At 37.8% G+C, this 17,776-nt stretch overlaps 1 protein-coding gene across 2 annotated transcripts in view; it reads left to right on the forward strand.

Annotated features, from left to right (window-relative positions):
- The window catches only part of LOC129763591 (dynein axonemal heavy chain 10), a 191,683-nt gene that overhangs the window by 122,827 nt on the left and 51,080 nt on the right, over window positions 1-17,776 (forward strand). For both annotated transcript variants that reach the window (XM_055762828.1, XM_055762829.1), the window contains exons 49-58: window positions 8,205-8,315; window positions 8,454-9,257; window positions 9,325-9,417; window positions 9,475-9,739; window positions 9,802-10,579; window positions 10,640-10,713; window positions 10,780-10,910; window positions 11,050-11,192; window positions 11,502-11,706; window positions 11,779-11,938. In XM_055762828.1, coding sequence (XP_055618803.1) covers window positions 8,205-8,315; window positions 8,454-9,257; window positions 9,325-9,417; window positions 9,475-9,739; window positions 9,802-10,579; window positions 10,640-10,713; window positions 10,780-10,910; window positions 11,050-11,192; window positions 11,502-11,706; window positions 11,779-11,938 — 2,764 coding nt within the window. The remainder of the gene's footprint in view (window positions 1-8,204; window positions 8,316-8,453; window positions 9,258-9,324; window positions 9,418-9,474; window positions 9,740-9,801; window positions 10,580-10,639; window positions 10,714-10,779; window positions 10,911-11,049; window positions 11,193-11,501; window positions 11,707-11,778; window positions 11,939-17,776) is intronic.

Below are 17,776 nucleotides of genomic sequence, written 5' to 3' on the forward strand. Positions count from 1 at the left end.
GTCGCTCGTAATGCAGTGCAAAGTAAGGAAAATATTGCAATGCATTATTTTAAAATAAAAAATTTTGGGCGTTTTGAGGCACCCCTAAACGTACGATTGGACTGAAATTTTGCGCAGGTCATTTTTTTTAAAACAACATGTACACGGTCGGTTTTTGAAATTTGACATGCCCATTTTAGCGGATTTGACCGATCCTATGGTTCACTACAGCATTTAAATTAAAAATTATTCTGTTTTATAATATTAAGACTGTATCACGGTTAAATTGGGTATGTTGTCAGTCATTACAAAACTTATTACATTTTTTAAAAACATATATTTCAATATACGACTTTATATATTTCAATATACGACTTTATTTACTAGTGTCGCAATGAAATCAAAGTTTGAGTTTTTCTATTTTTGATGCCTATTGTCTTACAATTGTATGAAATGTCGAGTTCTACTGTTATTTAGGAAAAAAAAGGTAAACATCAACTTTTTAATTCGGAAAAACGGCTAGGAAGGACTTTTTAAGCCAATGTTTGATAAAAAAAAATTTTAGAAATAACACATTTCACACATTTTTTTTAAACCCCGATTTCCTTTTGGGCGATTTTACGGTTTTCAAAAAACTCAAATTTCGTCATCTTTGCGATACTAATAAATGAAATCCGATTGTGCTGATATTTTGCATAGGGTATTTTTTGCGGGGATCAACATTTTGTAGGAAGTTCCGTTCGAAAATTCGAGATGACCATTTTTATTGGCATTCTTATGGGCGTGGATGCACGTATGATTATCGAAGTACCGGTGCTGAAGAAATTTGACGCAACAATCTTCAATGTTTTCCATATAGAAAAAATTATAAACGTATGAGGTGAGAAGGGTCCAATAAAACAGTGTCCTGGCGTACAAGATTGCAGTCCTTATGGAAAAGGGATCGATCAGAGCGAGCATAATTGGCCCATCAAACAATCACGATCTGTATATTTTTTTATGATTCTAATAGTTTATTTTCAAATCAATTTTTGAGCTAATGACAAATATTTTCGCATGTAACAAACACAATTTATATACTTCTCATCCTTCGCATGTAATATTTACAATACACAACCCTCAACCGGCAAAGATGTATTTACGTTCAAAATAGCCTCTTGATAAAATCTCCTCGAACTGTTTACGTTTCACATATATGAATAACTAGCTTTACCCTGCCACGCTTTGCTGTGGCACATTGTGGTTGCATGGTTTAGTTGAATTTTCTAAATTTTTTTCGAGTTTTCGACGCGTACATTTTTATATATATATGGTAACACGGGGTGAGTTGGACCACCCTTTTATCTCAAAAAATACGGCTTAACTTGGATTTTTTATAATGCCATCTCCCTTTATTGTTGAACCGTATGTACCTAACGTAAAAAAACTTTGGTAAAAATCGACAGATGGAAGGAAACGGTAGCATGAACACTGTAAGCACTTTGATTGTCAAAAAATGTAAGTTTTCCGATCGTGGTTTTAAGGTTCAAATTACGCTGATTAAACAAACTTTCCGTGTATTGTAACGCAAAGTTCTGATCGTCTACAGAAGACGAATAATTTGATGCAGCGTAACTGTAAGTTTGATAACAATAACTGAAATTAATTGCATTCTAATTTTTGCATGTTGTTTAGGGTGACCTGGACACGTTTCTATGGGGTGAATTGGTTCTACAGGTTTGAGACTTTTCTCTGGTCTAATTGATTCCAGATGCCGCTGAATTACAAAAAGAGGATGGGCAGACAACGTTGGAAGAAAGAGGAGCTTGAAAGAGCAACGCAGGCCATCAAGAACGGATTTTCTTTGACCAAGCATCGAAGGTGTTTGAAAATGCTCGAACAACAGTGAAAAGATCCATGCAGGATGGTCTAAATCCAATTTTTCTGGTCTGGAATCTGGCCAAGACACCTCCTATCGATCCTAGAACACTGCACTATGGTCCAGGAGGTGCATTTAAGTGGAAATTAGCATCTAGAGCTCGACAGTGATTCTCTAGACAAAAACTGTCTTCGACAAAGTTGTTACATATAATAGAGCGCTCATTTTTATGTTATCAAAAATAGGGTGACCAAAATTGTCGATGAAATAAAAAATCTAACTTTCTTATCTTTGTAGATAGAGGTAAAGATAGTTCGACAATATTGCAGCTCTGGTTATTTTAAGTAACTTTGTGGAACAATATTTCTTCCTATCTCTTCAAATAACCGATATAGCGCTTTTTCTCTAGGTTGAGTGAGGGTTACCATGAAAAAAAACGGTTTTTTTGCTCTAACTTTTATATGTAAAATTCTACATCAAAACTGTCTTCGGAAGACTTTTAGAGCTTTACAATCCACGCATTTTACGATACAGAACTTGTATGTATCTTAATTCTACTCAAAGTTATTGATGTTTTTCCCCGAAAACACGACTTTTTCATTTGCTTGTCGTTCTTTTTGGGGCAAACATATTAAAAAATTATTGATGGCATTTTAAAGAGCGCATTTGATTCTACATAAGGTGTAACTTTCAAAAGAGTGTTATTTTTTGTATTTGTGTAAATTAAATTTGAAATTATGCGTTTTTGCATATATATGAACAAGTTGCAATTTTTAAATGCATATAGTAAGCGTAGACTTTAAAGCAGCATCACTTCAGTTCAGACTTATAGCCACTCAACATGGAGGTTCAAAGAAGACACATTTTTGTTTTTGTTTTCGGTGGACGAAATATAGAAGACGTTATACAATTATTACGAGAAAAATGCCAAGATATATGTGTTTTGAGTGCCAGAAAGTGCCTGAAATTTGAGAAGTTAAAGTTCTCAACACGGTGGTCGAAATGTGCTCGTACACGCTCCCGATTTGAACGGCAAAATGCCACGTGGCTCGAAGATGTCTTGGTTTTCTCAAAAAATACCTTTTCTAATACTGCTAGAAGGCAAGAAAGGAAGCTGAGCAAGAAAGGAAGCTCTGAGCTGAGTCAAAGGATGAAGTGTAACCGTGTTCGGGAGATTACAGAAAAAAATTCTGCTGAAGAACAGGGCTTCGCAACAGCTTCGGATCCAGTATTATCTCATAGTAATAGACAAACACCAGAGTATTCCGATCTTCTGATTCCGGAAAATGCTAAGCATTTGATTTTGTAGTTTTTTATTTGTATGATTTTTAATTATTACTATGAACTTAATTTCCATTATAACAACTAAAACAGGTTAATATGTACATACGGAAGATTATAAAAATAAATTTGAATAAAACAATAGGAGCAACAAAAGTTTGGTAAAATAATGTCATCAATCAACTCATCGCCAGTAAAATATGTCAATACATTCTTAAAAAATAACACGTCGAGCCCCGAGTTGTTCTTTATACGGTTTCTATTCAGGAAGCATTTTATAATTTGTCGGTCCCCGTTTTTCTTTTTATACTATAAATATATTTTATTGTAGAAAAAGAAAATAGTCAGAAATTTTTCTCGTAATAATTGTATAACGTCTTCTATATTTCGTCCACCGAAAAAGGAAATCAACAATATGTCTTCTTTGAACCTCCATGTTGAGTGGCTATAAGACTGATCTGAAGTGATGCTGCTTTAAAGACTACGCTTACTATATGCATTTAAAAATTGCAACGTTTTCATTTATATGCAAAAACTCATAATTTCAAATTTAATTTACTCAAATACAAAAAATAACACTCTTTTGAAATGTGTAGACATGTAGAGTCAAATGTGCTCTTTAAAATGCCATCAATAATTTTTTATTATGTTCGCCCCAAAAAGAACGACAAGCAAATGAAAAGGTCGTGTTTTCGGGAAAAAACATCAATAACTTTGAGTAGCATTAAGATACATTCAAGTTTTGCACCGTAAAATACGTGGATTGGAAAGCTCTAAAGATCATTCGAAGACAGTTTTGATGTAGATTTTTACATATAAAAGTTAGAGAAAAAAAACCTTTTTTTTTCATGGTAACCCTAACTCAACCTAGAGAAAAAGCGCTATATCGGTTATTTGAAGAGATAGAAAGAAATATTGTTCCACAAAGTTACTTAAAATAACCAGAGCTACAATATTGTCGAGCTATGTTTACCTCTATCTATAAAGATAAGAAAGTTAGATTTTTTATTTCATCGACAATTTTGGTCACCCTATTTTTGATAACATAAAAATGAGCGCTCTATTATATGTAACAACTTTGTCGAAGACAGTTTTTGTCTAGAGAATCACTGTCGAGCTCTAGATGCTAATTTCCACTTAAATGCACCTCCTGGACCATAGTGCACTGTTACTGATAGTGACATTATCCCAAAATACTTTACATAAACATAAGTATGTCTTTTTCGATGAAACACACACTGGACCAAATCACCCCGCCTCAAATTTTAATGTCAAAAAATCATATCTTTTATTTTATGATATATTTGGTAATTTGAAGCTCGATATAATGCTTAAACATTATTGTTTGAGAGAAAACAAGTGTAGCTCAGCGTACAATGTGACATTTTTTATTTATAATACCGTATTGGTTTGGAAATATTAGGTGATTTACTTAGGTGGTCTAAATTCCTCCATTTCCCCTACAGCCATTCCATGTCAAACCTATATAGTGATTCTCAGATTTTTATCAAAAGTGGTAGATTTGTTCTTTATCGTGAAATATTAGACCCGTATTTTTTATTTTTTGTTAGGGTGCTCATTTCCATTTTAGGATGGTCCGAAAAACATATTTTTTCGCCTTTTCTCAAAAATGACTATTTAAAAAAAAACATAACTTTTGAACTGCTGGACCGATACAGACGCTCGACATTTAAAATTGAGGACAAAATTTTAGAAAAATACAACACTTGCGAAGAATTAGAATTTTGCTTACGTTATTATTGATTGTATTTGTTTTTTATAGTTTTCATGGTCTCGGGACCAAGGGCACTATATTTTTTATATATTCTTTCTTGAAAGTTGATTTTTTACATAACATATCTCGAAATCAGAGAGGCTTTTTTTTTTGTTTTTTGAGTAATGATTTTTCAAAGTTGATCGATGGTTCGAAAAATCATTCTTCCCTTTTTTTAAACGGTTTTATTTAGCTTGCCCTGTAATCTGTTTGTATGTTTGTAACATATTTGTCTGTAGCGCTGACTCTCATTAATAGAAATTTGACCCTCTTTCTGTTGACCGATTGATCTGAAATTTGGAACACACCATTATCTCTGTAGTTATTATGAAACTGCGTTTTCATTATCTTGAAAATCCAAGATGACGGCCGTTACAAAATGGCGGATCACATATTTTCTCAAAATCTCATCGATATAGGTTTTCCAAAACCCCATCAATATGGGTATCAAATGAAAGGGCTTGACTAGTAGAATACGGTTATTTATGAAAAATGTAAATCCAAGATGGCTGCCACTACAAATTGGCGTACTACATATTTTCTCAAAAACTCATTAATATGGGTATCAAATGAAAGGGCTTGACTAGTAGATTACAGTAGATCTTGAAAAATCGAAATCCGAGATGGCCGGTACCACAAAATAGAAAATTACTTTTTTTCAGCGGTTTTATTTAGCTTAGCTTGAACTGTTTGTATGTCTGTAAGGTTGTCCCACATTAATAGAAGTTTGACCAATAGGAACTGACCGAATTTATAAAACACCTTTATCTCTGCTGTCATTTTAAAACTGCTTATCTTGAAAAATCCAAAATCCAAAATAGCTGATTCCATATCTCAAAAAAAAAAAGGTTGATTGAGATATGTGTATCAAACGAACGAACTTGGAGAACACACTTCTGCAATCCACTCAATATCGATATCAAATGAAATTATTTGACTGATACAATACAGTACAATGGTTTTATTGTAGAAAAATATTCTAATGAAACAGATAATGTACTAAAAACTAGAAAATAAAATATGTAAAAAAAACTTTTTAAGTTAATACATTAAGGACCGCACGTTTTGGAGCAAACTCAAGCGCTTCATTTGTTCGGATTCCACGAATGAGATCTTTTCCTTCGATGTGGATGAGACGAAGACGAGCCATCGGTAGACCTTGTTAGATTCTTGGGAAACCAAGGATTTAACCTTCAAGTGTAGAAAACACGGGTTATTTCGTGATCCATCCGTAACAGACGTAACGCGAAACTCGAGAAATCTCGTGAGCGGTCCGCAAGGTGTTAAACGGTTTAATTGTGATTAAACATAATAATGCACTAAAAGCTAGAAAATAGTTAGGCAAGTGTCAGTTAGCAGTTATCACACCTCCCCTTCATGAGTCTAGGGCATTGATAAGACTAAAATAAAATCGTGGAGCACGTTGGATTTCCATTATCCACAATTAGCGACTTCATCATATGTCCCACGATTTTAAGAAAAGAAAAATCAAAACTTTGAGCGCTTTGAGCTCGATACTTCTATGTGGGAACCAGCAATCCACAAATATGAGTAATGCAACAAGCGAAACAATAAGATGTCTTTGATATGTCGAAATATTCTCTATGCCATCCCGTGGTCGAACATTTCATATTGGCCGCGATTTTACTCATCGCTGTTGGCATAATTCGCTCATAATCAATCTTGAACTATTCAACAAATATCGCTGAATGAAGATTCAGATCGGTAGCAAAAAAGAAACGGGATTGATCAGGGGGAGCTATTGAGCTATTGAAACAAGTTTATGGATCAATGAGTAACAAGCATATAACTCGTAGAAAATTTATCCTTCGAATGAAGTATTCATTATACTACTCTGTTCAGTCGGCAAAGAGGGATTAACGTTAAAAATTTTGTTCCTCCAACGTAACGTTCTCGTTTTCGAATCTTACACCCCGGTACAGAAATATAAGACATAGTCTCACGTCAAAATGCAACACGAAAGCATGTTCAAAATGACATCGTCCCGCTAACTCATCAGACTCATCAGTCCACTTTCAATTATTAAAATTACCACATCGATAAGTCACGCATTTGTTGAACATCGCTCGAAAAACTGACGTAGGATATAAGAAAATGGATCGGCAAAAATTTGGCGGCTAGAGAGAATGATTGTTAAAGCCGTGTTATCAAAGAACCTAAAAACTAGCCGCACTGACATCGCATCAACTTCCCGCCTGATGCGGTTTGAGAGCAAATTTTTCGCACATTTGACACCCGCTGACACTATATGAGTGGCACCACGTGGCAGCTTTCCCAAACAGTTATGTTTATCAGCAGTGTTTGAATACCACTAGCGCCCATTCCGCAACCCTTCCCGCCCAAGAAGGGGTTTCGAACTCAATGCTGCCCGATAAACGAAATGAAAATAGTTCTGAATAAATGAAGCCTCAAAACCGGACGGCAATAGTTGCTGTGCCAAAAACCCAGCAGCCTTACGGGACGAGTGACGACAATCATTTGACCCAACATAGGATGATACTTACGCGAAGCGGACCACGCAAATCCCAAACGCGAACAGATGGCAGGCGACAGATCTAGATACCGGTGGCCACAGGCGTGCTGGGTCACGCATCCTGGTCCACACAACGGTGCCAGAAAATAATTTCACACTTGTGCGCGCACTCCCATGCGGACATACCATTGGAATTGACATTTCCCGCGATTCGATTCAATCGCTCGGATGCGGCAGATGTATCCTCGCAAAAAGCTTCTGCTCAACTGCGTTGGAAACGTTAATAAGATATTTCAATTCGATTGCACTACATTATAAATGATGAACGTAGCAGAGGTAGAAAACACGATTATTTCTCAAATATACATAAGCTCTTCATATTAATTTGTTAGAACACAATTAATAATATCAATAGGAATCACGGTTTCATATTTGAGCCCGATGGAGAGATTTGAAACCGTCAGTTCTCCTTACACGTACAGAAAACAGAATTTGATTGAAATATTCTTCTCCCTCGTGGTGAAAGGCGAAAAAAAAATCCAATCATCAGTTATTGAACCCCCGCATTGTATTGAACATCAAAAATTTGCCTTTTCGGCAGTGAAAAAGCTGCACTCATTCGATATTAAAACCCGTTCGGTTGCATCCATTCAACTGATTCAAAATTAAAATTGAGCCTCGAATAGAGCAACGGGGATAGAAGAATGATTCTATTCACAACTTCGCGGCAAAGGTGCTTCAGAGCAATAACTGCGAAAAAACTGCATTCGTTAGATTCATCTCCGTTTTTTTCTCTTTCTATTCCTATCCAACAACAGGCCTGTTCCGTGGTGGAGCTGTACGGTTATCTGGATCCAAACACTCGCGACTGGATCGATGGGCTCTTCTCGAACATATTTCGCGAGATGAACAAACCTACGGAACGGGATGTAAGTATGGCAGAACGTTGGGCGGTTTTTATTGTTGTTTAGAGCCAGAAGAAGCCTCTGAAGTAGAAGCATGAAATCCGCTTGATTTTGGTTATTTGTTTGCCTATCGTTTCATTAATGAACACCGCGTTCCCACAGGAACGTCGCTATGTATGCTTCGACGGCGATGTAGATGCACTCTGGATCGAGAACATGAACTCCGTCATGGACGACAATAAACTGTTGACGCTGGCCAATGGCGAGCGCATCCGCTTGAACAGTTATTGTGCGTTGCTGTTCGAGGTGGGGGATCTCGCTTACGCCTCACCAGCAACTGTATCCCGCGCTGGGATGGTATACCTGGACCCTAAAAACCTTGGCTACAGCTGCTACTGGGACCGTTGGCTTCGAACCCGCTACGATGAGGAGAAGGAAATGCTTGGGAGAATGTACGAAAAAATCATCCCGAGTGCAATCGATTACATTCTCGAGGGGGTCGACGGGAACAACCAAGAGGATCCTCTGAAACTGGTCATCCCACAGACTAACCTCAACATGGTCACCCAGCTGTGCTATTTCTACGAAGCTATGTTTCCAAAAACCACACCGAGTTGTCCCTTCGAGGAGGATGTGATAGAGTGTGGCTTCATCCAGTGTGTGTACGCTTCACTGGGGGCCGCACTGCTGGAAGAATCTCGGATTAAGTTCGACGATTTCATGAAACGGAACTTGGAAATGATCAGTTACGAAGATAACATAAATGCTCCGGCGAAAATAGGTCAGCTGCCCACGCTGAAACCGACTCTGTACGATTATTTCTTTGATTTTGAAAAAAAAGTTTGGCTTGCCTGGGAATGGGTCGTCCCGAAGTATGTTCACAATCGAGAAGTTACCTTCAGTGAAATTCTGGTACCGACCGTCGATACCCTTCAAACGGGTTGGATTTTGAAGTTGATGAATGATGTGAGATGAGAATTCAATTCAGAATATCATGACGAAAATTGTGATTATTTTCGGTTCTGTATTGCAGATCCGGCACCCTATACTACTGGTTGGCGACACTGGCACCTCCAAAACCGCTGTAATTTCAAATTTCTTACGCCAGCTGAATCGGGACACATTTGTATATTGATTTCTATTATGCGGTGGCACAATTTGATCATCAGTATTCGTTTTTCAGATCATACTCAACATCAATTTCTCCTCACGAACATCTTCGATGGACGTACAGAAAACGGTGGAGGCCGCGGTTGATAAACGAACCAAGAACATATTTGGACCTCCGGTGGGGAAGAAATTGGTTGCCTTTATCGACGATATGAATATGCCTCAGGTTGACACTTACGGTACCCAGCAGCCCATAGCCCTGCTCAAGCTGCTCTTCGAGCGGGAAGGAATGTACGATCGCAGCAGAGACTTGGGCTGGAAGAATTTCAAGGATATGTGTAAGTTGCACGGGTAAATCCGTATCGTTGATGACACTACTGAACGAACCACGCATTTGTAGCTTTCATCGCCGCCATGGGTCGAGCCGGTGGCGGACGCAACGATGTCGATCCTCGTTTTATCTCGAAGTTCTCGGTATGTAACATCGTCTTCCCAAGTGACACCACCCTGCTCCACATATACACATCCATTCTGAGAGGTCATCTGGAAACATTCTCCGAAGAGCTGCAAACTACCGCCGATGTAATCGTTCAGATGACACTGAACTTGTTCAAAACACTAGTCGTCAAACTACCCCCGACACCGTCCAAGTTCCACTACATATTCAACCTGAAAGATCTCTCTCGAATTTACGCCGGTATGGTACAGATTCATCCCACGTACTTCAAGGAAGTTCGTCACCTGGTTCGGGTGTGGCGTAACGAGTTTCATCGGGTCATATGCGACCGGCTGATCAACACTCAGGACCAGGACCTAATGGCGCAGCATATCGCCGAGGAAATCAATACGAAATTCCCCCCACCGAAACCGGTCGGACGGAAGACAATCATGATGGGATCCGTCACAGAGATACGCACCGATTCGAAAGCACTGGCCGTTGAACTTCCAACTGCGGAGTATGCCCTACGAGATCCACTGTTATTCGGAGACTACAGGAATGCGGTTAATCTGGCCGAAACAAGATACTACGAGGATCTGTTGGATTACGAGGCTGTGTATTTCCTGTTTCAGGAGATTCTTCTCGAGTACAATGAACAGAAGGCGAGGATGAATTTGGTTCTGTTCGAGGACTGCTTGGAGCACTTGACCCGGGTGCACAGGGCGCTTCGAATGGATCGGTGAAGCTTGTAGAATAACGAGGTGAATATTAAGGTATTTTAACAGAGCGTTTCTTCCAGAGGGCATGTCATGCTGGTTGGCGTGGGAGGATCAGGAAAGCAGTGCATTGCAAGTTTGGCTGCATTTGCTGCAGGTAAAATTCCCCCAATTACTGTGCGTACATTCTACTGCAACGACGATTGTTTTTGTTTGCCCGCAGAGTGTGAGGTTTTCCAAATAGTTCTCAGCCGAGGATACAATGAGGCTGCATTCCGGGAGGATCTGAAGCTGCTTTTCACGAATGTTGGCGTGAAGAACCAGAAAACATGCTTTATTTTCAAAGCATCGCAGGTATTGTTACAAACCGTTGGGCGGAAATGCAACTTCCAGCAGTAAATCCGTGCCATAATCGCAACTTATCCGATCCTCCGCTATTTTCTCACGCTTCCTTTCTTTTTGCGTAATTTTTTCCCCCACTCCCGGATAATAGATTGCGGAAGAGGGATTTTTGGAGTTCATAAATAATATCCTAACCACTGGAATGGTGCCAGCGTTGTTCACCGACGAAGAGAAGGATACTATAATTGGCCAGTGCCGGGGAGCCGCGAAGGAAGCGGGCTTCGCTATTTCCAAGTATGTTCGAAGCGCTGTAAAAAGTATATCGGTGGAAAGGGGCGCAAGGGCTCTAAAAGTGCATTATTATCATGTTTTGTGCTGCATAAACTATTCGGTGCTGCTACTGCTGCCGTATTCGATAGATGGGAAGGGGAGACCAACTTCCGGTGTAGACTTTCGGAGTTCCCGCAGTGAAATCAGCTATCAGCACTGCTCATGAAAAGGAATTAAATTTTCACCACGCTTTTTATAGATGCTCTAATTATAATTAGCCTAAAATCTGTTCATTTTGGTGATTATCTTTATGTTAATGTTTTTCCTCCCTAGAGACGGCGTTTGGGCCTTCTTCCTGGATCGGGCGATCAAAAATTTGCACGTCGTCCTGTGCATGTCGCCGGATGGTGATGCGCTGCGAAACCGTTGCCGAAACTTCCCCGGACTGGTGGGCAGTACCACAATCGATTGGGTCTTCCCGTGGCCGGAACAAGCGCTGCAGGCCGTAGCCAAAGTTTTCCTGGCGGATCATGCGAAGGTAGCGATGTTTTTCATCTTTGCGGGAATGCTGTTTACTTTTTTCCCCTCAACCTAAACACATTTTGACTAGATTCCAGATATACTGAGAGAGCCAATAATTTCCCACATCGTTCACGTGCATCAATCGCTGAAACATTACACCCAGCAATTTCTGCTGAAGCTGCGCCGGAAGAATTTCGTTACGCCAAAGCATTATCTGGATTTCATCAACACATACCTGAAATTGATTGGTTGGTATTTTCATTTAGGTTTTCTTTTTTTCGGGGCGCTGCATTTTGCATCGCTTGGTGTGTAGCATTTTCGGGTGGGTTAGAAGAGAGGCGGAACCATTTGCTGATTTCACAGGAATGAATTAAAATTGCCCTAGTAATTCTAGTAAATCAACATGTGATCAGGTTTCCCTACGATGTGAATGTCGGTTTATTTATTTTTAATGCTTATATATTGAAAGCGTTTAATTGATTTCACTTGCAAACAGCGCGATTAATTCCAAGCCTTCGAATTCCGATAATATATCATTCATGTTTTTTCAAATTATTTCACCGTTTAATGAAAACAGACATCAGTGTAAATTTTATATTATTTTAGTTCAAGGGGTTATTCTAGTGTAGAGATACGAATTTCTGACGTTTTTTCGAGCTCCGTAAAAATAAAACAAAGAATATTTTTGCCATCCATTATATCATTATTTGTTCATTTATCTTTTGAAAATAAAACAAAAATTGAACGGAGAAAAAATATTCATAACTAGAATAGTTAAGAGCTGATGTAGTGAGAGAGTTCAAAAAAAGTTATGCCATGGCGTACACGTTGCCAGCCCTCCTGGTTATCTGAAACAAACAAAATTGAACAAATTCTGAATGAGTAAAAATGCCGCTATCGTATGAACCTCGGAAAAGTCGAAAACATCTTTTTTGACAAAATGGCGCCCGTTGGAAAAACAAAATACAATTTGAGACGTTTTTTTTCTTGCGTTTTCCGATTTTTTTCAAAATAGTAGAATTTAAAAACTATCAGTTTTCAGAGGTTCATGCGATAGAGAGATGCCTGCAGATTGTATCCATATAAATTCGACATGAATCGGTTTAATACAACTTGAGATATCGTGCACACCATTTTGAAAAAAAAACACGTTTCGAGAAAAATGCATTTGAAGTTCTTTCTAGGTTAGATACCGCATCACTATAATGGCTCTAACTCGGTTAATAGTAGGATTTTCGATAAATTTTTTCTAGGGTATATTCTTGAATACCCTAGCTACAGAAATATTTGAAAAAAATTATTTTTTTTAAATTTCTAGACTAGAATACTGCCCTAATAGTTCATTGATTTTCCAATGAACTTGAGTAATGATTTTAGCTAAAAAGGTGGAAGTGAAGGTATTTGCATCATCGATCAAATATCCTGGTGTTATTCTTGACGAAACGCTGCACTTCGATGAGCATATTAACTATACTATAAAGAAGGCTTCTCGAAAATATGGAGTGCTTTGTAAAATAAATCGATTGTTGCCTTTTGAAAGTAAAATCACGATCTACAGAGCGCTGATCGCTCCACATTTTGATTATTGTGCCTGTGTGATATTTCTCGCGAATAAGAGGTAAATGCAAAGAATGCAAATTGTGCAAAATAAGGCAATGCGCCTGATATTGAGATGTGATCGACTAACTTCACGAAGATTTATGCTCGATTGCATGCAATGGATGTCAGTGGGACAGCGTATTAAATATTACACGCTTACGTTCATACATAAGATGACTAACGGGATGACACCGAATTATTTACAAAACACGATAACGTATGGAAGAGATATGCATCGATATAACACAAGACAAGGCAGCGACCTCCAAACCATGAGCTTTCGAATGTCATGTACCCAAAATTCACTTTTTTATAAAGGATATAAACTATACAACACATTACCAAATGAAGCAAAGATAGCAATAAGCCTTCGAACGTTCCGTAATATTTGTGAAGAGTTTTTGAAGCATGATCTAGATTTTTAACCCAGTATGCAATGCTAATCAATGTAAGAGTGTAAGGCCGAGGACATAGTAAACGCGATGCGGTGCGGGCGCGTGCGCGGGATCGATTACGGGAAAGCTCTTTCGTTTACGACTGAGGAAATCTAATACAAACCGGCCGGACCTGACATACTAAACGCGATGCGAACGCGATTTCAATGCGGCGAAGCTGTGTGTGGAGAGTTTTGCCGCGAGTGAACGCTAGTGGTGGTTGCCAGACGATTTTCATAAATATCTTCACAATCGAACTCATCGAATGGAAATAAAGATCGAGTTGTTAAATTATTATTTTCGTGTTGTTCGATGAATTATATAACATTATTCTAATTTACATAATACATATAATGAAAACGTTACGTTAAGGGCTTTCCATTTACCGTGTTCACAGATAAAAACGATCTCACAATTCAACTGTTTACAAAATGAATACATGTTATCATATCTGGCATCCTTGTGCTGGATTGTTTACATGTGGAATGGAGTGGAATGAAACATCAAAAAACGCGCGATCTGAAGCGATCAGTATGTCATAGCACGCGATGAGCTCCAATTCATCGCTCCGCATCGCATCGCACCGCACCGCGTTTACTATGTCCTCAGCCTAAGACGAAGTTATAACGGATATTTGTGTTTCTTATCTTAAGACTATGATGATGATGGTATGTTAATTGTTTGTTGCATCAACACAAAATAAAAAAAAAGGAATTTCTCTCGAATAAAATAAAAAAACATTCCAATGGGCTTAATGTGGAAACCAGAATGAAGCTAGGGATAGCTCAACCAGAATACTCGTAAATTCATCTTCTAATCAGATAATTATAACGAGATATTTCTGTGTTTTGGCGGATCTCATTGCAGAGTCAGATTGATACGTTTATATTCCAGGTTGAATGTATGGCCTGAAGTATCGACTGGAATTAGGCTGAGGTTTGCTCAGCTGTCTGGCCTCGAAAATTACCACACGTTGTCGGGTATTTCGTAAAGCGGGAATTCCTTTGTAAATTCAAGGCTAGTGCTGACATAGGTATTGGGTTCAATTTCCGATCTGTCTAGGGTCTTCCCGGGTTGGAAATTCTCTCGACATGCCATGAAATAAATAGGTCCAGATGATGATTTAAGTTGTTCTTTCGAATGGGAATCTATGCCTGTGACATAAACAGTCCCTTTTTTTTAAATTTCTTCATAATAATTATCAACAAGAGAACTCGTTCAGCTCAAGCTTTTGTAAGGGTACCATCATCATGATTTCATATTGTAAATTATTGTCTTCTGTGTTTGTGTTTTTTTTTAATTTTATTTTTTTATTTCAAGACTTCGATGATGATGGTATTTGTTGATGTTGTTTTTATTTCATGTTAGTTTTTCAATTAATTAAAAAAATAAAATAATTGTGAAGTCCGCAATAGTTTGAGCCTGCGCGCGTTGACAGACAGAAAAATACTTTAGATCGAACATAAGCAAAAACAGTTTTTCGCGAAAAAAAATTAAAGCATTCCAAGGGGTATAATGTGGAAACCAGAGGAAAGCTAGGAATAGCTCTTCTTAACAGATAATTATATCGAGATTTTTCTGTGTTGTGACAGATCTCATTGCAGATTCTGGTTGATACGTTTATATTCCAGGTTGAATGTAGGGCCTGAAGTATTAGTTGGAATTAGGGTTAGGTTTACTCAGCTGTCTGGTTTCGATCACATTCGCAGATTATGTCGGGTATCTAGTAAAGCAGGAATGCCTTTGTAAATTCAAGGCTAATGCTGACATAGGTATTGGGTTTAATTTCTGATCGGTCAAGGATTTTCTCGGGTTGGAAATTTTCTTGACATGCCTTGAGATAAGTAATGGGCCTGAAGGATCGGCTAGAGTTAGGCTTGGGTTTGCTCAGCTGCTTGAACTCGGGAATGATCGCATCGTGGCCGGGGATCTAATAAAGCGGGAATTCCCTTGTATATTCTTTGCTAATACTTATAAATTCTCGGCTAATACTGACATAGGTATTGGGTTCAATTCCCGATCGGTCTAGAGTCTTCCCGGGTTGGAAATTCCCTCAACATGCCATGGAATAAATACGTTCATATAATGGCTTAAATGGTTCTTTCGATTAGTAATCTATGCCTGCGAGATAACCAGTCCGTTTTCTTTTCACTTTAGTTTGCCTACTGGTTAGTTGATGAAAAAATATTAATAACGTAGTATAATTATTATCAATAAGATAACTCGTTCCGCTCAAACCTTTGCTGGGGAAAGAGGTGGGACCATCATCATTATCAAAAAAAGGGCGATTGGATACGCCCTTATAAAAAATCAGTCGTAATTAAAACTAATCATCAAATAATGAAAAATGTGATTTTGGACAGTTGCCACAAGATTTCACAAAATTAGAAAGGTCGTTTCCAAGACATGGCCGCGTTCATAACGTAGGACTTCAAAACTATTTCTGGCGAGGGCGTGCGATGCGGAACCAACTTGCATCTTCAGTTTAAACCAGAGGACACAACTCACAACAAAGCAATATCTTCATTACATACGGCTTAGAATACGCTGCACTTTGACGCCACTTTCACCCCGAAAACAATGTTAGAATTCACGAAAATTAAATTAACGATCGGAAAAAGTCACCAATAAGTCCGAACACATCTCTGAATTCATAAAATATTGATTCATTTATATTATTTGTTATTCAACAATCAGTTGTCCATACAGACCCCGTTCGATTTTGGCAACACGCCCGAATATTTTGTGTTGCCAAAATCGAACCGTGCCAAAAACGAACGGTTTTTTTTCATATTTGTTAACTTTTGCCTTAACCCTTTCAAATCTCCAAATTAGCAACTAGGTAAATTATTTAATTACATTTCTTACATTACCAAACAACATGCTCGATATCATGGTATCCTGGCCCACAATAACATAAATTGTTAGTAGCAAGAACTACACGATAGAAACGTGAATTAAGCATGAATTGATTTGACAACAATCTGAACAACAATCTAATAAAATTTCTATCAACGTTTAAGCTTTCAAGCCAGGCTCTCGTCAAATCTTTGGGGAGTACATGTATATATACATATTTACATAAAAAACCTTTTTTAAAAAAAAACGCTTTATATGACGTCAGCTTATTATGACCTCCCTTCGATGTCATTATAAACGGATTCCATTGTGGATAGAAGATATAGGAATGCATTATTTCGCCTTACAATCCATTTTTGCTACCAATTTTGTTAGCGTAAACATCTAACGGACTATCAACGTTTATCATGATAAAATTGTATTGAGTGTACCGGTTAGTTTCTTCGGTTTTATAAATTTTCCGATTTTCCGTACAAATTCAATGTGCTAATTGCGGTGACTTTACACGAAATAAGTTTATATTGTATCACTAATTAGTAGCTGAGAAATAAAAAGAGATACAGATATCATGATTGCAGAATACAAAAAAAATCAGTTAATCAATTGTTAAAATATGAGTTGCATTTTTAATTAAAAATTCACTGTTTGTTAGATTTTTATACAGATTTTAAAATTCACCAGGTTTATTTTTGTTTACGCGGTACGTATCCCCCGCGTAAAAAGCGACTCCAGTGTATAATCAATACGAGTTCGGGTTTGTTGAAAAGCCCCAAGTCTCTAGATACTAATACTACCATAAGGTGTTAAAATTATTCAATTTTTTATGTTTTTTAACGATTTTCCTCGATTTTTTCGATTATGATCATGGTTTGTCCAGCTCTGATCATGGTTCGTCCAAAAAATTATCATGGTTTGTCCAAAAAATTATCATGGTTTGTCCGGTTTTAGAAATCACAATTTTTGAATAAAAAAAAACTATTTTTCAAGTAGATGTTGCATTTATCATTGTTTGAGTTTACTGTCATCATATTGGTTCATTCATAATTTAAGCTTTCTTCAGAATATTGCCTTTTCTTTGGCATTTTAAAAGTGTTCACCTCAACACACTCAACACAGAGAAACTTTATTTCTGCTATGCGAGAAGGATACAATAAACCAACTGCAGTGCGCCAAGCGGTTGCTATAGAAATTATG

The sequence above is a fragment of the Toxorhynchites rutilus genome, chromosome 1 (assembly GCF_029784135.1).
Source record: "Toxorhynchites rutilus septentrionalis strain SRP chromosome 1, ASM2978413v1, whole genome shotgun sequence".
NCBI lineage: Eukaryota > Metazoa > Arthropoda > Insecta > Diptera > Culicidae > Toxorhynchites > Toxorhynchites rutilus.